General features: G+C 48.1%; 1 protein-coding gene across 4 annotated transcripts in view; it reads left to right on the top strand.

Moving 5' to 3' along the window:
* The window catches only part of Rptor (regulatory associated protein of MTOR complex 1), a 351,571-nt gene that overhangs the window by 214,509 nt on the left and 114,173 nt on the right, over window positions 1-22,889 (top strand). For all 4 annotated transcript variants that reach the window (XM_045159731.1, XM_004655257.2, XR_006638996.1 and 1 more), the window contains exons 8-9: window positions 19,532-19,632; window positions 20,127-20,271. In XM_045159731.1, coding sequence (XP_045015666.1) covers window positions 19,532-19,632; window positions 20,127-20,271 — 246 coding nt within the window. The remainder of the gene's footprint in view (window positions 1-19,531; window positions 19,633-20,126; window positions 20,272-22,889) is intronic.

Raw genomic sequence — 22,889 nt, 5'->3', positions numbered from 1 at the left:
CCTTTGTGATTTAATTTTGGGGAAAATTGTCAAAATACATAAACAGCTGAGTCTAAGAGTCAGCAAAATGCACTGAGAACCTTGCACACCGTTCACCGCATGTAGTGTCCTTATAGACTCTGGGGCTGTCTCTGGCCCTCATGCGCAGCTTCTGTGTTTTTGGTGTTCTCATTCACAGCACAGTGGGTGATGGCAACATCAGTGGGTGCCAGCAAAGCAAATGGAAGCTTAATCTTAACAGAGTCAACCCACAGCTACAGAGATTTGAAGACGTTGTTAGGATTGCAGAGACCTCGCAGTAGAGTGCAGCTTGGGGTTGTCCTTAGACTGGGGTGCTGAGCCCGTGGAGCCTCAGAACCAGTGGAAAATGTATTCATGAGTTACCCCTCAACCAGATGAAGGCCACTTGGCCTGGCACAGACACAGTAGGAAGAGGCTGAGGCTGTCAGTGCCCTGAGCCCAGTGCCCTGCCCTGCTCAGTACTTGGTGTGATTCACACTTGCGCTTCTTCCTTGAGTGATACTGTAGTGTGCATGTGTGATCCAGCTGCGTGTGCTTACTAGTTCTTCTCAGATCCCAAATGGTGCTGGGACCTTTGGATGACTGACTGTGCATGAGCACATTGTCCCATTCCTGGTTGCTTTAGCTGTCCTGCTCTCAAATGCACGCATGTGGGACCAGAGTCATGGAGCTGGTGGGGCCAGTAGCCAAGGATTCACGCACACCCCAGATAGTCTTGCCGTTTGCCCTCTGAGGGAGACAGTTGATGTGCTCCCCAGGTAGTGTCCCAGGTATTCCTTGACTCTGGCCCAAACCCTCTCCCACGTCCCTTCTGGAATTGAGCAGGCCCCAGCTACTGCCACCCTGGCACCATACTGCAGAGAGCGCAGGCATATACTAAATGAGACAGTGCTCCTTGAGAAGCAGCATAGGGACAAGTGTGTTAGAAATGGGGACCTGCTTGTGCCAGGGTGGGACATCCTGCACGAGTTCCCTGGCTTCTCATTGAGCCGCTGGCCCTCTGCTCTCTGGTTGCTGCACTGTCTTCTGAGTTTTGCACCCTGTGTTCTCTAGCTAGGGAGACCTCATTGCCTGGACCACATCTTGCCACATACGTACTTTCTCAAAAAGAACTCGTCTAGCTTGCATTTATATGTAGGTGCTCCCTTTAAACTGTGCTGACAGTTCTTTCCCATCTCTCTTAGGTGTCCTGTTTTTGTTTTGTTTTTGTTTTTCCTCTTTCTGACTACTTCCAGAGTTTCCTTTGAACCCTGTGTGAGTCCTCAGTTTTGAGTTCCTTCCCCATCACCTGGGCTAAAGACTACACGCTGCCTAAGTCTACGTCCCCATGTGAGGACAGCACCTGAACCTGTCTCCTGTCTGGCAGAGGACACTTGTATCTATAATGATGTCTCCAAATTCAAAAACCGAAGTCCTGCTTAAAAAAAAAAATAGACAAAAGTGCTGGAGAGATGGCTTCCCAGTTAAGGCACTTGCCTGCACAGCCTTAACAACCCGGGTTTGATTCCCCAATACCCGCAAAGCTAGATGCACAAGTGCTGCATGCTTCTGGAGTTCATTTGCAGTGGCTAGAGACTCTGGTGTGTCCATTCTCTCTGTCTGTCTGTTTGTCTGTCTGTCTCTCTTTCCTTGTAATATGAAAGTCAGGACCTGAGAGAGGAAGTAGCTTTTCTTCTGTGGCTAATGGGTGGGCCCTTCTCATTCATTATTAAAACTGGGCAAAAACAAAAAAGCTGGCCAGTGAAGACTGACTGTCCCACAGGCTTGGTGGGAGGTGAACAGTACCAAGGTGCCTACTTTCTGGCACTGCTTCCCATATATGAACCCTATGACAAACACACCTGTGCCCTCTGCACTTTCTAGAAGCTCAATGTGGGCAGTCACCATAGATAACAGGCAAAGAAAGAACATGTCCCTTCTGCAGCAGCTGCACCCATCCCCATCACATGAGCTCCACCATGGGTACTTACGAAACCGTAGCCAGGGCCCGGTGTGAAATGTAAAATAAAATAGTGGCTTCAAGAGGTTTGCATGTTTGTTTGTTTGATTAAAAAAAAAAAAAAAAAAAAGCTTCCAGCTTCCAGTGGTCAAAGAACAAGTCTTTTTAGACACCTCAGTTTTTACTAGTAGCATTTGAAGGCATGCTGACTTAAGTCTGAGTCATGGCTCTCTGAATACAGCCCAGCAAATGTACCTTCTATTTCAGTTGAGTTCAATTGAAACAGACACAAATCAACATTTGCAGTTTGAAATGCCATATTGCTGCTGTCTCTTATGGCTTGGCAAAGGTTAAATTGGATGTGAGTGGTTGAATCATATTTATATTTGTATGCCAGGACAAATCCCAAACTTGAGAATTACACTGCCGTAGCTCCGGAAGCTGCCCAGCCATAGCTGCTAGATCGTTTCTGAGGAGATGGGCGCCATAGCTGCTAGGTCGTTTCTGAGGAGATGGGCATTTTTACCTTCGTGGCTCGCTTGAGAGTTGCTGCCATTCGCAAGAAAATGCTATTATATTTCTATAAAGTTTTAGGTTTTTCCCAATTACACTTAAAATCCCTTAAGATTTGGTTTCAGTTAGGAAGCTGGACAACTGGTACAGCATACCTCTGATGGTGGGTCTTGCTTGCTCCCAGGGAGGCTTGTCCAGAAAGCACTCTTAGAAGAAGTGTCCCATGATTTTCATTTGCTTTGTTACCATTACCTGGATGTCTTCTCAAAGCACATTCTGTTTGGGTCCAGAGCTTGAGCCTGCTGGACGGCTCATCTGGGAGTCTCTGCCGTGCCTGCTTGGAATCCTTGTCTGCTGTACTTGGGTTCCATGGACACATGCTAATTCTGATGCCATAGCCTGTGCCTCAACATAGGCAGACCTTTGGAAGAGTGATGGCTTGAGGTACTTCAGCAGAAGTGCTGAGGATCCAGGTCTATGGGCTGATTGACATGATCCTGCTTCAGGCAATTGAAAGCCAGCCACCTCCTCTTCCTGTCAGCCCTGTGCCATCATAGCTAGCATTTTCCACTTCTAGAAGTACCCCTCATCCATGTGGCACTCCACTTCTGCATGGTCCACTATCCCCCAACTGGTCTTGTGTGTGTTCTCTTGCAGGGTAGCTGATGGGGGGGGGGGGGGGCATTCTATGGAATGTTTACCTGCGCTCTTTTTTTTTTTTTTTAGGTTTTTCAAGGTAGGGTCTCACTCCAGTCCAGACTGACCTGGAATCCGTTATGTAGTCTCAGGGTGGCCTTGACCTCACAGTAGTCCTCCTACCTTTGCCTCCCGAGTGCTGGATTAAAGGTTTGTGCCACCACGCCCAGCTTTGTAGTTACCTTTTCATTGCTAGGACAAAAGCAGCTGATGGAAGGAAGCTGATGGGAGTCATGGCATGTGCAGAGGCTGGATAGCCCCTGTGCCATAACAGGTAGAAACAGCAGCAGGAGAGTGAGCTGAGCTCTGTCATGAGGGAGAACATCCCCAAGCCTGCCCCACTAACACACCTTCTCTGGGGCACACACAAGCTATATCCAAACCTTAGCCAAGACGTGAAAGGTGAAGGGAAACAGCACCTAGAGAGTGAAGGGAAAGTCAACTCAGGACGTGGTGTGAGTGGGGCTGCTCTCCTGCCCAGCAGGCTGAGCACTCCCATTGGCGTGCCGCCATGGTGGCGACCCTGGAAGCAGCAGCCAGCTGGGCTCCCACGTGCAGTGTCCCCTCCATCCTCCTGCCCACATCAGTGCACCAGCTGTGGTGCTCAGGATGAGTCTCCCTCACATACTCAGGGTGCTGGTCACCAACCTGCCAGTGGACTGCACTCCCAACACACGAACCCAGGGCCCCTCTCTAGAAGCAGGAGTGCGAGAAGGCTCTGCCATGTGCACAGTGTTCTCCAGCCAGCCCAGTCCCCTTGCTAGCTGCGGGGTAGGGAAGCACAGGTTCATACTCCTGCATGCCACAGCACAGTGCCGGCTGGGCCAGTTAGCTCCCAGGGCCACATCCAGCATGTAAAACACCTTTGGAGCTCAGTGTCTCTCCTCTGAAGCCCTCACCCACGCAGTGACTGTCCCAGGTGGCAGTGGCAGGTCAGGTCTGTACAGTGGGATGTGTGTTTGCCCCAGCTGTCTTCCTGTCTGTGGCCAAACCCCCAGGGAGTACAGGCTCTGCCTACTCACCCAAGTAGCATGAATGTTTCTTTTTAAAAATGTATAAGTAGTTGATGGTTCGAGAACCCTGGAATATTTCAAAATATATAAATTTTTGAGTAGTTGAGAGATTTTAATAAAAACGTGTGCACAGTATTGACAGAGCTGTCAGGGTAGCTGCTGGGTGAGGTTTGTGTAATTGGTTGGGTGATGTGGCCATTTGCCTCTGCTTTCTGTGGCTATTCTTTTAAGAGCAGTGAAGCTCTGGGTTCTCCGAGTCTTGTTTGAATTAAAACCAAGCCCAGGCATCCATCATTCAGTCTCCAGGGCCTACACTAACTCCTGGTGGTCATGGAGCTGACCTCCTTCTACATCTCTCCCTGGCACTGTGTGGCCTTCACATGTAGACCATGAAAGCATGCTCACGGGTATCCCGAGCTCATGTCTGACCCCAGGTATGTGGTAGCGTAAATAGTTCAGTTGCAGTCTTAAGACAGAGGCAGGCTGTTGGTTCAGTTCCTCTGTCTCGTTCCACCCACTTTGAAGCAGCTTGCTATTCTGAAGAGAGTCAGGAATAGTAAGGGGCTGGAGAGGAAACCCTGGAGCAACATAGTCCCTGTGGAAGCCTGGCTATGAGCTAGGACCATGACTGCCCGAACAGCTTGCCGGGATAAGTAGGTGATAGGAACCTGCCCAGTACACAAGCACACAATAGTGGGGCTTTAACTTGATCTGCTATTGAGTTTTGCTGGCTTGTAAGGATTCTCAACATTTTCGCATACAGTTTTATTCTTTCAAATAGCTCACCGAATGGGAAGTTCTTGTCCATGAGAATACCTTTTTCTCAGGGTAAGGGCAACTCTGGATCTATGTGCTGCCTGACTACAGAGATGAGAGAGCTACAGCCTGTGCGGCTCGCTGAGGGACCACAGCAGGAAGGGGCTCTCTCCGTCTCCATCTGCACCAGGTGCACCTCTCCCCCTGGGCTCGTGGGTCCTCTAAAGCTGGCTGCTTGCAACTGCTGAGCAGCGTCTGCACACCCATCCTTGCCTGGTGCTCCTGTAGCTCCTTCTGCACTAGCTGCCCTTGGTGTGCCAAGGCCTCCCTCCCAGACAGGATACTTTCAGGTTTGGAGTCTTGGCTGTTTTGCTGAACCATAAACTGAGGTATGCAGTGGCAACTGCATGGCAAGGACCAGCTGAGGCACTGTTGGCCACGTTTGTGCCTTTAGAAGTCTTGTTTACTTTTCCCCTTGATGCAAGGGATTGAAGACAGGCCGCATACATACTAAGCAGGAGTTTGGCCCCCAAGTTGCACCTCAGCCCCAGATGTAGCTGTTACCACCTGGCTTCCTCATGCTACATAGTGTTTGGGTACCACCACACCTCCTGCTGCCACCAGTCAGTCAGAAATATATGCTGAGTAACATTGCATCACTGCAGCAGGGAAGAACTCTATGCTTGAGACTTGATAAGTAAAGACTGTACTAACCCACCATGGCCAACCGTGATGTGGCAACACACCTGGTAACCCACCATCATAACCTGCTTTGGAACATCACTGTGTTACCTCACCATGTCTGTTGTGAATAGCTGCCTGTGGCTGTAGTCCAGCTACAGTGCCTCAAGACAGCACTGTGAACCCGCACTCAGCCTTTGCCACTGCTACAGATGTGCAAGATGTGCTGTTGCTGTTGAAGGAAAAATCCTGCAGCCTGTGTGTGCACACATGAGGACGTGGTTACCTAGCTGGCTTTAAAGCTAGGAAAGACATTTGTTTCCCTGTTAAGCTGTTGTGTCTAGAAGGAAGTTAGGGTAACCTTCCTTGAGACCCCTCCCCCAATTATCTGTGTTCACCTTTGGCCTGATTAATAGGTGTCTTGATGCCACTGTGTGTGTTTATATTTCAGATCCTTCGAGAGCGTGGCAATAATAAGATCCATGCTTGGAAATTAAGGGGCATTTTTCAGCCCTGAAACACAGTAATGAAGCACTTAAACAGTGCTAGAAATATTAGGGTGCTCAGAAAGCTCCAGGGACTCTGACAGTTGCTGAAGCTGCTCTTTGAGGCTGTTACTTAGTATTCCAGTCAGCGAGGGCACAAAGCGTACAAACATTATTCGTGATTAACACTGATGTAGAAACGCATATCCCGGAGAGCCACCTGCCCATGCTGGGAGCAGTCCCATGGCAGGTGCTACCTCAGAGGCCACAGGGCTGCTCAGCCTCTGGGTATGGGTGGCAAACTCAGAGCCTGGGCCCTAGGCTGGGCTCCTATCTGGCTTACAAATGGGGTTTCATACCATGGTCTAACATGTGCTTTGCACAGCCATGTGCAGGTCCTATGCAGGGCTTTCTGGATACCATCTTTCCAGTCTTCCAAGGGCCGTTTGAGGGCAGGTGCCATTGCCATCTACCTTTTACTTCTTTATTTTTAATATCTTATTAACTTATTTAAGAGCGAGAATATGGTTGTGAGTATGCAAGGACTCTTGCTGCTGCAACTGGACTCCAGATATATGCACCACTTTGTGCATCTGGCATTAGGTGGGTACTAGGGAACTAAACCCAGGCTGGCAGGCTTTCCAAGCAAGTCCTTTTAACCACTGAGTAATCTCCCAACCCATCATCTACCTTTTAAAAGCCGGGAGAATGGAGGTGCGGCCACCTGTCCGGTCTCTGTAGCAGAGGCACAGTGGCCAGCCAGCTGCACAACCTTGCCCTCAGTTTTGCTGTCAGAAGGCACACAAGCCCCTTGCATGCAGAAGTGACACTCCTGTCCGCAAATGTGAGCCATGGTTACAGTTTACTCTTGTCCATGTGGAGTCATAACATGGGTTAGATTTTCACAGGTGGCCTTTAAAAGCTACAGCCTTGACTCAGAAGTACGTCTCCACTGGCTGCTTGAAGTACAACATTGGCAGGTGCTGGTGACTGAGTGCCAGGGCACTGGGAGCTGGAGAGGTGGAGTCAGAAAAACAAACCCGCAGACCTGGCGAGAATGTGAATGTGCTGTAACATAGCCAAGAGCTGATCTCCACCTGTCGTCCATAGAGTCACCATGTGCATTGCCCCGGGAACACATGGCACTGGAATAGGATGCTTGTGCCCGGCATTTCTCACTCACATGCTTGAAAGTCAATCTGAAGAGCAGGTGAGGGGTCCTGTGCTTGACATACCACCCTGCAAGGCTTCATGGCTTGTCCTGACAGGCAAGTGCTAAAGCGGCCCAGTGCTGGGATGGCATCACCCATGACTCTTAGAGAGAGAAAGGACCTCAGAGGCTGCTATTTGGAGTATCTGCACACAGCTTCCATTTCCTTCACTGTCATGCCAAAATGCTGGCCTTTGTCACCAAAACAAAGACCTGCACAGTGCAGTGCAGCACAACACATCAGCCTGTGCAGCGTGCACTTCCGCTCTCCCCAGCTTGCAGGCTCATCCTCCACATCGGATGGAAGCTGTGCCGGGAGCATGAATGGATGGACACCCTCCTCATGGCGAGGTGGCGCGCAGCATGCTCAAAGACGTCTTTTCCTAGTTGAAGGCAGCTGCCAGGCGGTGAAAGAGCAAGAGGCCTGGTGGGGTTGAGCTTGTGCCTCACCTGTCACTTTGTTCAACCTTTCTGGTGACATCACTTGCTGTTTATAGGAGTCAGCTCTGCGTGTGGCTGTTTCCTTTCCCTACAACTCACAGGGCAGGAGAACCAGGCTTCCCCTGATCAGCACACACATTCCTCCCTTAGTCTGTTCACCATCTCTCAAGAGGTTATTACTCAAGTTCCATCCCCCTAAGAGTCTCTTTTCTGTATGGCTCTGTTGCTGCCAGGGTATAAAGATACCCTGAAATGCTAAGAAGCACTGCCTGAAATCACTGTTTCCCACACAGCATAGCAACCTGTCCTCATCATTCCTGTAGGCACAGATGTTGGCCTTTCAGCCCTCTGGAAGTTGAGGTGTGTCAGCATTGCAGCCCCTATGCACTCCCATGCATGCTACTGACACCCTCCCTATTTTACATTTCTGGAGGAGGAGGCACAAGGTCATGAGCTCATGAGGTCATTCAAAACAGCTGAGTCTGTTCCTCTTACTCACTGCGCCTAGACTGTGGCTCTGCCCATCATGCATTTGGCCTCTGGAGAGAAGCTCTGTGCTCTGGTTTGGCACAGAAAAGACACGGTCTCATAAGGAAATGTCATTGCTCCGAGCATCAGTGATGTACAACCCTGCCTTTGTGTCCTGGGTCACCACTCATCCCTGTGTTGTTCAATAGGTATATGCTAGGTGCAGGTTCTGAGCAGAAGCAAGACCCTTTCCGTCCTTGCTCTCATTGTTTCCTTTCCAGTCGGGGAAGTTGCGCCAAAGCACACCTAAGGAAAATGCAGAATTGCAGGAGTGCACATGACCCAATGCAATGGCTGATGCTTGTCTGGTGGAACATCCACGGAAGGCCTCTGTGAAGGGTGACCTGGCAGGAGCATCTGGCCCAGAGGGCCTCATCTTGGGCTGGAATCCAATGCAGGGATGATCTGCAGAAGAGGGTGGAGGGAGGTGAGTGAGGTATGTTAAGCCCACACAGCTGACCTGGGAGCAGGGGTCAGCCACAGCCTTTCTGACTTATAAAATACAAGTCAGATTTTGATTTTAAGTTCATCTGAAACACAGTTCACAGGTATTTTTTAAGGCCAGTTTTAATTTAAATTGCTCCAAGATAATCACATTTGTTATACTAAATCTAGAAGTCTCATTTATTTGACCAATTCCAACATTTTGATTTCATTTACTTTAAAATCCATGAGGTGTTTTGTAACAGATGCATTCTCACAGCTATATTGACTGAGCCTTCACTATGACCAGGCTCCATGGCAAACTCCATTCTACCTTTCTATCTCCCTATGGGCTTCTATCAGAGTTTCTTCATTCTATAGACAAAGAGACTATGTGTGTCAGGGAGGTTTAATTAACTTGCCCAGTGTCACACAGCCTGGACAGGCAGAGTTAGACAACCCAAATCAGGTCTGTGTGACTCCTCCCGCATGAGGAGAAAGGTCTGTTGAGCAGAGAATGTATCAAGAAGTCTTCTGCATCCAGATGTCTGGTCTCAAAAGGTAGGCTCAATGTGGACATGATAAAGTGAGAAGACATGTCTGTGTACAGGAGGAATCCCTCTTCTGTTTAATGCATAGCCACCAAGAAAATGAGAAAATGACTCCAGAAGTCTAGAAGAGGCTGAAGAGCCGAGGGGCGACACTGGCACAGCAGAGCCTCTCCAGAGCCTGGGCAGGCCGCACTGGGGTCAGGAAGCTGACGGACCTGGACCAAGGCTGAGAAAGAAGTGCTCCATCCCTGACTGCTTTCTTTCTATTCTTTTTTTTATTCACAGCTTCCGTAATTGTAAACAATATCCCATGGTAATTCCCTCCCTTCCCTCATTTTCCCCTTTGAAACTCTACTCTCCATTGTATCCCCACCTCCTCTCAATCAGTCTCTCTTTTATTTTGATGTCATCATCTTTTCCTCCTATTATGATAATGGTCTTAGGCAGTGTCAGGCACAGTGAGGTCATGAATATCCAGGCCATTTTGTGTCTGGAGAAACACATTGTAAGGAGTCATACCCTTCCTTTGGCTCTTACATTCTTTCTGCCACCTCTTCCACAATGTACCCTGAGTCTTGGAAGATGTGATTGAGATATTTCAGTGCTGAGCACTCTGTCATTTCTCTGTACTATGGTGATTTCTGAGTCATCCCAAGGTCACCACCCTATGAACAGAGAAGAATCTCTACCAAAAGTGAGAGTAGCATTAATATATGGGTATAAACATTAAGAGAAGTGCTTATTGGGCAGTTTGGTGAGCATGGTATATACATTTAGTCAGACAGCAGCAGACATTACACTCCTAGGACTCATGACTACTCCTGTTGCAGGTTTTCATTATCAGGGATGTATTCCCTTCCATGGAGCAGGCCTCCAGTCCAAATAGAGGGTGGTTGGTTTCTTCCAAAACAGACATGCCACTATTGCACCCATTGTTTCATTTGGCCTGGCAGCCAAATGTAAGGCTTGCAGTGACCACTGTTGAGTATCTTCACTGGTTATTTCTCTCTCTCCAATTGAGCTGTATGCAGAATGGCTTCTTCAGGCTTTCTGTCAGCAGGTCTACATGGAGGAGTTTCTCAGCTTAGTTCCAACAGGATTTCTCAGTGGCCTTGAAGCCCAAATATGTAGAGTCTTCAGCAATAGGGTCTTACCATCTGTTCCTGGTGGGAAACCAAGGGCCTCAGCAATGTTTTGCGGGTATCCGTGACCTCCCTGGTCAATAACTCACTGGAAGGTATCCCATCCCTGTTACTGAAAATTTTCTAGTAACAGTCTATTGCTTCTGAATGTTTCATTGTCCAGAAAAATAGGTTTCCATATGATTTATTTATATCCTTTTAGATTTTCATTAGCCCTCCCTCCACCTTTCCTTTATTCAATCTCTTTCTCTGACCTCACTTAGGCCTTTTCACCCCCATTAATCTGTTCTTCTACTTACATATATACAATATTATCCTATTAAGTCCCCTCCCCTTTCTATTCCCTTTATATCTCCTTTCTAGCTTACTGGCCTCTGCTACTGAGTTTTCTTCCTACTCAAATAGAAGTCCAATCATTTGTAGCTAGGATCCACATATGAGAGGGAATGTGTAACCTTTGGCTTTCTGGGCATGGATTACCTCACAGAGTATAATACTTTACAGATCCATCCATTTTCCTGCAAATTTCATAACTTCGTTATTTGTTACCACTGAGTAGAACTCCATTGTGTAAATGTGCCACTTCATTATCCACTCATCAGTTGAGGAACATCTATGCTGGTTCCATTTATTTGCTATGGTGAATAAAGTGGCAATAAACATGGTTGAGCAAGTATCTCTAAGGTAGTGAGACAAGTCCTTAGGATATATGCCTAGAAGTGCTATAGCTGAGTCATGATAGATCTCCACACTAATTTCCACAATGGCTGGACCAAATTGCATTCCCACCAACAGTGTAGAAGCGTTCCTCGTTTTCCTCATCCTTGCCAGCATTTATGGTCATTTGTTTTCATGATGGTAGCCAATCAGGAGTGAGATGGAATTTCAATGTAGTTTTAATCTACATTTCCCTGATGATTAGGGATGTAGAACTTTTTTTTTTTTTATTGGATGTTTATATGCTATCTGTATTTCTTTTGAGAACTCTCTCCTTAGCTCCATAGCCCATTTTTTAATTGGGTTTTTTGATTTCTTATTATTTAATTTTTTGACTTTTTTATATATCCTAGGTTTTAATCCTCTGTCAGATTTATAGCTGGCAAAAATTTTCTCCCATTCTGTAGGTTGCCTCTTTGCTCTATTCACAGTGTCCTTTGCTTTGTACCAAAATTTGTAATTTCATGAGGTCCCTGCAGTTGATCCATGGTTTTATTTACTGAGCAATTGAGGTTATATTCAGAATGTCTTTGCCAAGACCACTATGTTGAAGGGTTTTCCCTACTTTTTCTTCTAGCAGTTTCAGATCTGATATTAAGGTCTTTGATCCATTTGGACTTAATTCTTATATATGGAGAGAGATAAGGATCTATTTTCATCCTTCTACAGATACACATCCAGTTTTCCCAGCACCATCTGCTGAAGAGGCTATCTTTTCTCCAATGAGTATTTTTGGCATTTTTGTTGAAGATCAGGTGGCTATAGCTATCTGGGCTTACATCTGGGTCCTCTATTCTGTTCCATTGATCTACATGTCTGTTTTTGTGCCAGTACCATGCTGTTTTAGTTACTGTGGTTCTCTAATCTAGGTTACAATCGAGTATGATGATACCACCAGCCTTCTTTTTGTTGCTCAAAATTGTTTTACACATCCGAGATTTTTTTTTGTGTGTGCTTCCAAATGAGTATTTGGATTATTTTTTCCATTTGTCTGAAGAATGCCATTGGAATTTTGATGGGGATTGCATTAAATGTGTAGATTGCTCTTGGTAAGATTGCCATTTTCCCAATATTGATTCTTCCAATCCAAGAACTAGGGATGTCCTTCCATTTCCTAGTGTCTTCTGCAATTTCTCACTTGAGTGTTTTAAAGTTTTCATTGTAGAGATCCTTCACTTCCTTGGTTAGGTTTATTCCAAGGTACTTTTTTTTTGATGCAGTTGTGAATGGGAGCGATTCTCTGATTTCATCCTCTGTGTGTTTGTTGTTAGCATATAGGAAGACAACTGATTTGTGTTTATTTTGTATCCTCCTACATGGTTCTGGGTGTTTATCAGCTGTACCCATGCATCCCTGACATTTTGGGGAGAGAGGGAACTGCCCCTTGGATTTTTTCTGAGCCCACCATCTTACCCTAGTTTAGATGCTGCTTCCAAAGGTGATAGCCTTAGTGGAGACCTGGAAGATACCACTCTTGTCCAACCACACCACACACTGGAGTCAAAACCCGCTTTTGCTGTTGGTCGTCATACTCCTGAAAGGTTTAGGGATCTGCACTGCTTACGAAGTGGGGAGGGTCTTCCTGGTCTGTTTGACCTGGTCCTCCCTTTGTTTCTTGTTTGAGGTTCTGGAAGGACTGCCTTTGGTTTATTGTTACTGGCTGACTTCTGTGACGGCCAATGAGTTGTGCTCTCTGGTGAGCAAATGTGACTTACTTGGCTCTTTCCCTCTTCTGCCATTTGTCTAGGCCCAGACTAGCACCCCATTGACATTACAGTCTTAGACCACTCACACTGCTGCCCTGGGTAAGCTGTCTGCAAGCCACAGGTATTGTGACCCCTTGGATGGACCTTGGTCATAACCATTTAGTCTGTGAATAGCTAGAATGGTAGCATCATGCATAAGGAATTCGGGCAATATCAATGTGATTGGGTTGTGTACCACTGTAAGTAAGATGATACGGGAGGGGAATGTCACAAACTTTTTTTTTTTTTTTTTTTTTTTTTTTGAGGTAGGGTCTCTGTAGTCCAGGCTGAACTGGAATTCACTCTGTAGTCTCAGGGTAGACTCGAACTCATGGCGATCCTCTTACCTCTGCCTCCTGAGTGCTGGGATTAAAGGTGTGTGCCACCACACCCAGCCACAGACATATAGTTTAATTTGGCTTAAGAAAAGTTTAGCTTATAAGTCTCCAAAGCACTCATTGTCTAGTGAATTAGCCCTGCTCTTCACTATTTTTTCCCCATAGTGTTGCTGTTTATACTGATTGTGTCTGTGCATGGATGGGTGTGTGTTTTACCCTGACTCTTGGTATGGTTGCACACTGTTATGCTGACTGTGGATGTAATGTGCGCACTGCACACTGTGGGGGGGGGGGTAGTGTTACACTGACTGGGTGTGATGTGCACACTGTATGTGTATATGTATGTGGTTCTAGCCTGACTGTGGATGTGAGGTGTGCGCCCTGTGTGGGGGGAGTGTTATAATGACTGGAGACATGCACACTGAGTATGTGGTTTTCCACTGGCTGTGGGCATGGGTGTGCACCCCTTGTGTGTGTGGTTACAATGTAACATTCCTACCTTCACACATTCACTTACACGCATGCTTTCCTCCCATGGCTCCAAGTCCTCTACTGCCCCAGGCTGAGAACTGTGCCTGCTTACTGAGAACTCTTGCCTTACTGAAGATGTAGCCATTGTCTATTGACCTTGGTTTTCAGAAGAATTGATTTAAGAGAAGATTGTCTGGTTCACCTCCGGTCATCTTTGTCAGGAAGCATTTCCAAAGAATGACTCATTTGCATTAAGTAAATGAAGTAGTCCAAAATTCTCCACAGCATCCCTCTCATAATAGCCATTTAGAAAGTAAAGGGTGCCCTACCTTAATTGAGTTTAATCTGTGCTATAAATATGCAAAATAATGCAGTTTTTAGATATTTTGCCTTTGCAGAAACACTTGCATTAACCTCCCTCTTATGGAAAAAAGTTTTATGTTTCTTTGTTATGTAAGGGTTGTATTTTCAGCATATTATTAATCACAGATAAGCAAAATGAATTTAAAAATCATCCGTTGGCAGTGACCACTGGGGAGACTGAAAGCTGAAGATGCTGAGTAGAAATGACAGTGGAGCATTCAGCACTGAGCCATGTGTATCACACCCTCCAAGGCTCAGGGACCATTGCAGAAAAATGGAAGACCAAAGGAAAGCGGGGGCTGCTTACATACTGTCTTCAGATACAACGTGGCTGTGCTATTCATAACTTCAGAGTAGCTGCTGCTGCCTGCATGAAAGTGGAGGGGGAGATGATGTCCAAATGGAACAGGGACTGGTTGGGAAGGAGAAATTGCGTGGATGGGAAGAGGGAAAAGGGGGTGGAAGGGGGGGTGGTGTGTTGTGTATATGTATGAAGGCTTCCCATAAATGGCAATTAAAAACAAAATTCGTTGAAAATCATCCAGAATCCCTGCCCTGCTGAGATCCTCATGGCTACAGCTGTTTTCTGAGGGTCTCAGGCACCTGGCTCATTTCAGACTCCAGTGGTGTGCATGCTGAGGTGGTCCCAGGGACCGGCACCATGGCACTTTCAGTGTTAAAGATGACGGGACTCGGATCACTTGTGTTGCCTTCTTGGCTCTGTCCTAATTTTTTGATCAAAATTTAATGAAATTGTACCACTTTTGAGGAGGCCTCAAGTTTTTGTCTGCACATGGCTTTGTGATTGTTCAGTAGCAATTTGCACAGTTTCATTAAACACACATGAGCACCCATATTGCACAAGGCATTTGTGCTAAGCATGAGCATGGCATGGTGGAGAATTCAGCTTTGCTGTCAGAGCTCCAAGGTCAGGTGATGGCATTCTAGACAACAGATGTCCATGGCATTCTAGGAGACAGCAAAGAAAGCCAAGGCATAGGAGGAAGCCCCAGGAAAGGACTTACCTCTGCCCCTAAGCAAGGACGTTCTGAACAGACCTGAGGGCCCAGTGAGAGAACAAGCAGGGCACGTGTCTCCCATGTAGCTCCTGCACAATTAGTTACCCTGGAGCACAGATGCTGGGCATTGGGAGTATAGGTGGTTGATGGGTAATAACACCCACTAGAGGTCAGGAAGAATCTGGATCCCATGTAGACTTAGCCCAGTGTGTGCAGGTCCAGGCAGAGCTGCCCACCTCCTGAGCAAGGCCAGGCCCTGTTCCCCCAACTTTCTCAGTCAAAGAGCTTCAGGGTACCCATAGAAAAGTGAGGCCTCATTCCTCAGCACACACAGCTGGAGGATGACATTTAACCCACTCCTTCCCTGTCCATACCCCATGCTGCCATGAAGTTAGGATTCTGGCCACAGGGCCTGAGTGAGGGCAGCTGTTTTCAAGTAGAAGAAGCATGACTCAGGGTTGTGGGCCTCTGAGATGCGGTGTGCTTAGCACTATAAGGAGATTGATACATATCGAGAAAAGAAAGCCATTGCCTGTGGGAAGTTACACAGGAAATTAACATGGGGAGCAGTTGTGAATAATAAAAAGAACACAGGCGAGAGCATTGAGGAGTACCAGAGGCATCCCATAGGCAAATTTGTTATTGATCCAGCTGGGTTACATAGGAGCTCCAGCAAGTCATGGTCCAGGGCAGGTTTCAGGTTCACCAAGCTAGGCAGGGCTACTTCTGTAATGAGTGAGACTCAGCCACAGGAGGAGCCAGCTGTCAGGCATCAGACACCCTGCTCTACCTCAAGTTACCTATCAGTTTGTAAGGTCATCACATGCTGGGAAACGAATGCTGAAGAGCTGCTGCTTTGTAGCAGTGGGCGGCCGCCAGTGATGAACTCAGTGTTGAAGTCAAGGAAGATGAGTCCTGGCAGGAAACAGAAAGCTGCAGGGGAGCCTGATGTCTGGGGAAAGATGGGAATAAACCCTCGTGCCGACAGCAGCAGGAGGGAGGCTGAGGAGGCGGCGTGCCCCTGCCAAGGAAGTATCTGGCTGGTGGCAGCGTCTGCTGTGCAAGTGCGACCCATTTTATTTTAGTCCCGTGTTGCACATAAGGTTAGCCTTTGTGACTCAGAGCTGAGGCACAGGATGCCGAAGTTGCCCAGCCACAGCACAGCTGGGACTGGAATTTGGCTTCTTGTCTTTCAATCCGGTGATCTGTTCCTAAAGCTTAGCTTCTTATACTTCTCACATAAAAGTTCACCCTTGATTAGCACTGTGGAGTTAACTTTTAAAAGAGCTACTGTACCTATTAATGGAATTCCTTGGGGCAGAAGCTTTCAGAGTGGGCTGCATTCTTGGGTGTGATATTACAGCTGCCTGGCACCCTCTGAGTCTCGCTCAGTCTGTCTGCCTGAGGATCCAGACAGCCTCCCAGCTTCCCATCAGGTGCACGGGGAGGGGGGGACGTGAAACCATTTCTGAAGTGACGGGAAGTGGCATGTTCTGTGTGATGCTGGCCACATGGCACCCACTTCCCTCCACTGAAATGCCCACCAACAGTTGTTGAGCAGCGTGTAGCTGCTTCCTGTGATTCTGGTTGTGATTTATTCAGTCATGTGCTGGTCACATAGCCTGTTTCTGACTTTTCACAGTGACAATGAAACTGCACTCCATGTCTCAATGCATCTGCTGTTATTTCCTCAATAACTTTTTGGGTTGGAATTAACTGACAGCTGGAAGGCAACACACTGAGGTAGGAGACGGGACTGTCCATGCTCTGTGAGGGAGTAGCCGTGTGCTGCCCATAGGCTGCTGTGGAGGATCACAGCCTGCCGTGAGTGCTGTGGCCTGGGAGGGGCCAGACTTTGCATGGCTGGTAGTGCTCTAAGCTGGCAGGCTGACTGGCACTGGAAACATCTCTCAATGGGAAGCTCTCCTGACCCTGTAGTCTGTGCCCAGGACCATCTGTACATTGAAGGCTTGTGCTCTGGTGCTATGTTAGTCTGTGTGTATGGGAGGATTTGACCCTGCCCAAAGAGAAGATCTGGCTCTTGTCTCCAGCATCTGCAAGGTCACCTGTGTTTTTGTGAGGCTAGAAGCTGGCCACACTGGCAGCCCTAGGATGGTGCTCAGTATATGAGGAAAATCATCCTGAAGTAGGCATCTTTGACTCCCACAGTGTCAGTCTCACTGGAGGCTGAGCTTGGTTTCATGGGCTGACCATCAGCTGCCCATTTACCTGCTAGAACCCTGATTAGGTCCAGTCATTGAGGCCTGAGGACCACCCTGGTTGGCAGTATCTGTGTGTACTGTCACGGTAATCCTGAGAGGTGGCATGCCCAGATTCCATGGAGTGAGGACACAGATGCTCTGTGAAGCTCTTCACACTGTCTTGTGGTTGCTACTTGACTGATCTGATCAGATTCTCTGTAGTAAATTAACCGAGGTAAGAGCTTCCAGTGAGTTCTAGTCAGCTACTGAACTAGGGATAGCTGGGGGAACCCCCATACTTAAGGTGGGCATCAATAGCTGACAGACAAGGGTGTCTTGATCCTCAAAGAACATTTCTCATCCTTGCTCCTCCCAGCTCTGGGCTAACCCTAGGTAGAGAGGTGACCTTTGTTCTTACACCACACTGCTTTGATAAAGAAAGTGGCCCATTCTATGGTGCCCATAAGCTGTGACAGGTATAGCATCTGCTGGATGGCCTGTCAACCAATGGGTTAAGATTTTTAGCATATGCTTCTCACCCTCAGCCAGAGGGAAGTGTCTCTGGGCTCCATGTCCACAGGGACACCCCTGCCTCTTCTCAGGTATTGGCAAGAACACATTACTCACACGTAGCTGGCCTGATGTGCTCTGGCCTCAGGAGCCACCAAGAGACTGTTGGTGAAAGGCCTTCCTGGGCACTTTGTGAGCATGAAGAAATGTTTTCTCTGAGAGGTGTGTGCTGCACACACATGGGCGCACAGGGACAAGCTTTGCTTACTGTCCTGGACAAGGAGCCAGTGGAGGGCTACCCAAGGGATGGGACCCATGTGGGCTCTCCAGGCTGCAGAGAGAGCAGGTGAGAAGAGACCCATTTCCCAGCAGGAGGGAGGTCTGCAGTCTTTGTCACCTGCCCTGAGAGTTCCTTCCCCCAAAGACCTTGATTCCTTGTCAGCAGCAGGGTCCTTAACAATCCCCACACACAGCCAATTAAAATTGACTGGTATATGCACTGGTAAGCTGGAGTCCCCTTTCACTTGGAAAGCTTTGTTGGTTTGTCTTGGGATTCCTGACATTGTGTGAGTGATAGTGCTGCTTTACAGGGCTGTGCCGACTTTCTCGTCTTTCTTGTCCTATCACTAAGCTTCCTTGACAAAAAGTGCTTTTCCCTCAATCAAAAGGCAGTAGTGGAAAGAGCACACATAAACAGTCATGATATGAAGTTGACCTGGCTCCATTCCTCTCTGTTGCTGAGGCTTGGCCTCTTTGAGTGTTAGTCATATAGACAATACCATCACATTGGTGACTATAATGGGACTTATTAATCTGTTCAATCTTATAAATAGCAGGAATCACACTCAAGTCTCTATACCAAATTACTGTGAACATTTTCCTTCCGGGGAGAAAATAGGGTTTGTCATCACATGTAATTAAACTTGCTACCTAGTGGATAAAATTAAGCCTGCTATAGAGCAGAAACAAACGTGCCCACATCTTAGGGCTTTGTACTAACTATATCCCCTCTGCTGGAGGGGCACATTTTTGCCATAGACAGAGCCATGACCCCTATCTAGGACCCAGGCCTCTGTTCCTGGGTTGGTTCACGGTACAGCCTTCCTTCCCCCCTCGCCCTGTCCCATGCTCCACTGCATTCCGCACATGCTTTCTTGTTTGTTTGCTTGTCATCTGCCCTTCCATGAGATAGAAGCAAGGCCTTGGCCAGTCACGAAGCCCTGTGCTCGGGCCTGCTGTGGCTGTGCAGGAGCAGCTCTTGAGTGACTGCAGGGGAAGTAGACCATGCAGAGTAGGACCTCCTTCCTCAGCACACTCAGATTGACAGGGCTCTTCCAAAGCAGTGGAACCCAGAGAGGGCTTGCAAAGAAGGACTGGGCTGATGTTCAGACCCCTGGGCAGCAGGTCCAGTCAGTGGCCTGTGCTATCTTTGTGGTACTGGGGACGGCCAGCTGTGTGTGGTCTCCACACCCAGGGGCAGCCAGAGAAGCTGAGGGTGTAGTGGTGTGGAGGAGGAGAAAGCGGAAGGTAGAGGCTGAGCTCCAAGGTGTGAGCCTGTGGCGCTTTCCTGACACCCTGGGCAGGGATGTGTAGGAGCTCTGCAGTTGTCAGTGACTCCAAGAGGCCCTCCCAGCTGCACACCTGCCTCTCCTCCTCCGGCTCTAAGCCTTTCCCCACCCCTCATTGCCATCTGTCCTCGTGTCTCGGGCCTCTGTTTCCTGTCTCAGTAGCTATGACCGCACTAATGAAAACACACCATCTTGTCTAGAATTCCTGGCCGGCTGAATGACAGGAGGACTCCTCTGGGCGAGCTAAACTGGATCTTCACGGCCATCACAGACACTATCGCCTGGAACGTGCTCCCTCGGGGTGAGACCCTGCAACTGGTAGGGCAGGCACGTAGGGATGCTGACCCAGAGAGACATTGGTATCAGCAGTTCTCCAGCGAGGAGCAGTTAGGGCAGGGCATGGCAACATGGGTGCAGTGAGCGAGTGTGGACCCGACACTTAGAACCACGGCAGGCAGCACGCGCCCTGTCAGCCCTTGCTCTCCATATCAGCCAGGCTCAGAACTTAGCTTTCCCCAGAAGTTGGCACTGACCTTATTTGGTGAAACCAGAATTGCTACTATAAAGTTCATCCTTTTGGTTTGGGTTGGTTGGGTCTTTGGTGTTTGTCTATATGTGTGCATGCCTGTGTGTGTGTTTGTGTGTGTGTGTGTGTGTGTGTGTGTGTGTGTGTGTGTGTGTGTGTCCGCGCACATGCGCAGATGTGTTAGTCTAAACTTGTTCATAATAATTTTCATAGAAGTGTGTATCTCATATCCAGTGCTGATTACAAGACTCCCTTTTATCTGCCCCCAGATCTGTTCCAAAAGCTCTTCCGACAGGACCTGCTGGTGGCGAGTCTCTTTCGAAATTTTTTATTGGCAGAAAGGATCATGAGGTCATATAACTGCACCCCGGTCAGCAGCCCACGACTGCCGCCGACCTACATGCACGCCATGTGGTAAGTGTGTCGGCTGTCAGCACTGACGGCGGTGGGTCCTTCGTGGCATGTCTCCACCTCCTGCTGCAGCATTTGGGGCTTCATGGAGCCACAGGGCTTTATGAAGTGCCCTGGTGAGTTGTGGCACCAGAGTGGAGACAAAGACAGATGAACCCCAAGGACCTATAGCTAGGAGCAAGAGGGTTACCAGGGCCTTTGCAGCTGGTGGGGCCAGCAGCTTTTGCCTTCATAGTGTCCGGCTAGGATCCACACTTTGCAAAGGCCTTCTGGTCTAGAGACTTATATTGAGAAAGATATTGACCCTGAATTTATGAGGCAAGCCACCACAAATAGTACTGATGTAATTTGGTGTAAGTCTGGACATAGCTGAGGACATCTGACATCTTCGTGTTCTGTGGCTTTCTGTGTTCACTTTTCCATAACAAAATAACTGAGATGCTGAGTTTGCGAGGAAGAAAGTGTTATTGTGGCTCATGGCTTCAGAGGTTTCTGTCCATGCTTTCTTGGCTCTGTGCCTTTGGGCTTGTGTTGCAGTGTACTGCATAGGAGCCTGTGGTGAAGCAGACTGCTCAGCTAGCTCATGGCACCTGGAAGCAGAGAAGGCTAGAGCCAGGGTCCTGGCAACCCCTTCAGGGGCACAGCCCCATTGACCTAATTTCCTGACACTAGGCACCACCTTCCAATGGTCTGCAACCTAGTGTAACACATGAGCCTTTGGGAGACATTCCAGATCCAAACTACAGTGTTCTCATAACCCAGATGGGCTTTGGGCACATTCTAGAACGAGAAGTGTCAGCTCAGTCCACCAATGGGAGCAAGCCGTGCTGTGATGTATTTTCACAGTAGGATTTTAATATATATGTGTTGACTTTCACCCACCACTGGAAACCAAGAGAACCAAGAAGTCTGTAAACTTACTGCCTGTAGCTACTCACAAGCAAAATGCATTGTGCCTAGCACCCATGTGGACTATAAACAGGGGAAGTTAGGACACATGTAACCCATATCCTTGTCAAGCATTGGTAGATGAACTGAGAAAGGGGAGGCTGAAGTGAACTGCCATGGAAGAAGTGACTACACAGAGGGCACACACTCATTTTCCACAACACTGTGCTCAAGGGAGGAAGAGAAATGAAGAAGAACCATTGTGATGTAAAAGGACGGATTCTGTGGAGTAGATACTGAGAGTTCGCATTTTTAAGACACTGTCTCTTCCAAACAGCTATAAAAGGAATGCCTTACATCCATTTACTTCCTCTAATCCAGGATTTTGTGAAGTCTATTGTAAGAAACAGAAAGAAAAAGGACTGAAGGAGCTGTTTCTGCATCTGGTTACAGATAATCAGTCAGGTTGGTTCTAGGAACTCAGTGACGTATCACCGTGGTGCCCATGTAGTGAGACGCCTTCCACTCTCCTTGTCCTTTCCATCTTATGATCCTTGAGATGAGTCCCTGGACACGGTGTCCTTTACCATGTATGTCTCCTCTGGATGTAAAAATGCCTCCCCATATGCTGTTATGCTCTGCTGTACAGAGTTGAGACAGAAAAGAAATGCAGTGCATTGTAGTAGAGCATACAATGCCAGAAGAAATAGTGACAACCCCTGGGCAGCCCAGAACTGGACACACCATAGACATGAGGCAGGCTGGGAGGTCAAGGCCAGGCTTCCACATCCTGCTTCACACCAAGTCTTCTACAGAACCTTGTCCTCCTGTGTGTTCTGAACCTAACACTATGTTAACACAAAGCCAGGCCTAAAAACCCCTCCCAGCCCTGCCATCAGGACCCCTCCACACTGGCCTAAAGCCTGCTGCTTCGTAGAACAGATCCTTACGTATATTTCCTTATGCTAGAGAAAGGAAAATGGCACGTCATCCACAGAGGCAGACCTGCTGAGCGTTACAGGGGCTCCTTTGGGCCAGTTGTGTGCCTTGAAGACTTGCCTGTCCTTTAGTGATCTGCCCTGATCCACCCCCTGCAGAGTGCTGCTCTGAACTCCCTTTTTTCCCCTTTTAGGTGAATCTGGATCCTGTAGGTTGGGTTCCCTGGAAGGAGTTCCAAGAAGTGTCATTGCAGATGGGATGGAGCAGGCAGGGTTGGGCACAGAGGAAAGTTAGCTCTCCAGTCTCAGCAGCTGGCCTCCACTCACCCTATGGAGCTCAGCAGATGGGATAAGAGGCAAGGATGGGCTCTTTCCCTCATGGTGGGTTATCTCTGGCAAGAGGCCCTGGAGGCCACAGTTGTCTGCAGCTGGGCAAGGAAGCCTTTATCCTGAGGGGCCCCTCTGCCCCAGTATACCAGTCAGTTCTTGTGTACAAAATTTCTCATGTCAGACATTCCAAATACTGTGATACTCCCAGCCCCTGTCTTAGCAGGTCCTGGAGATCAGAAGGCATGGTACAGTTCCTTTTCCTGAGTGGCTCTTGCCATTCAGTTTGCAGCTCCTATGACCAAATCCTGCTGAGGACTGTGGCCATGATCAGAGGGCTGGGCTCAGCAACAAAGCCACTGTGTAGGGCCTCAATGCTGCTGCATTGGGTTGTTCCTAAGTTAAGGAGAAGATTCATTGTTGGGATCTAACCCACAGAACGTGGGGAGGGAGCAGTGATTAGGTCCC

Source organism: Jaculus jaculus, chromosome 9 (genome assembly GCF_020740685.1).
Source record: "Jaculus jaculus isolate mJacJac1 chromosome 9, mJacJac1.mat.Y.cur, whole genome shotgun sequence".
NCBI lineage: Eukaryota > Metazoa > Chordata > Mammalia > Rodentia > Dipodidae > Jaculus > Jaculus jaculus.
Note: the sequence above shows the minus strand (reverse complement) of the source record. Positions and strands in the feature narration are given on the sequence as shown.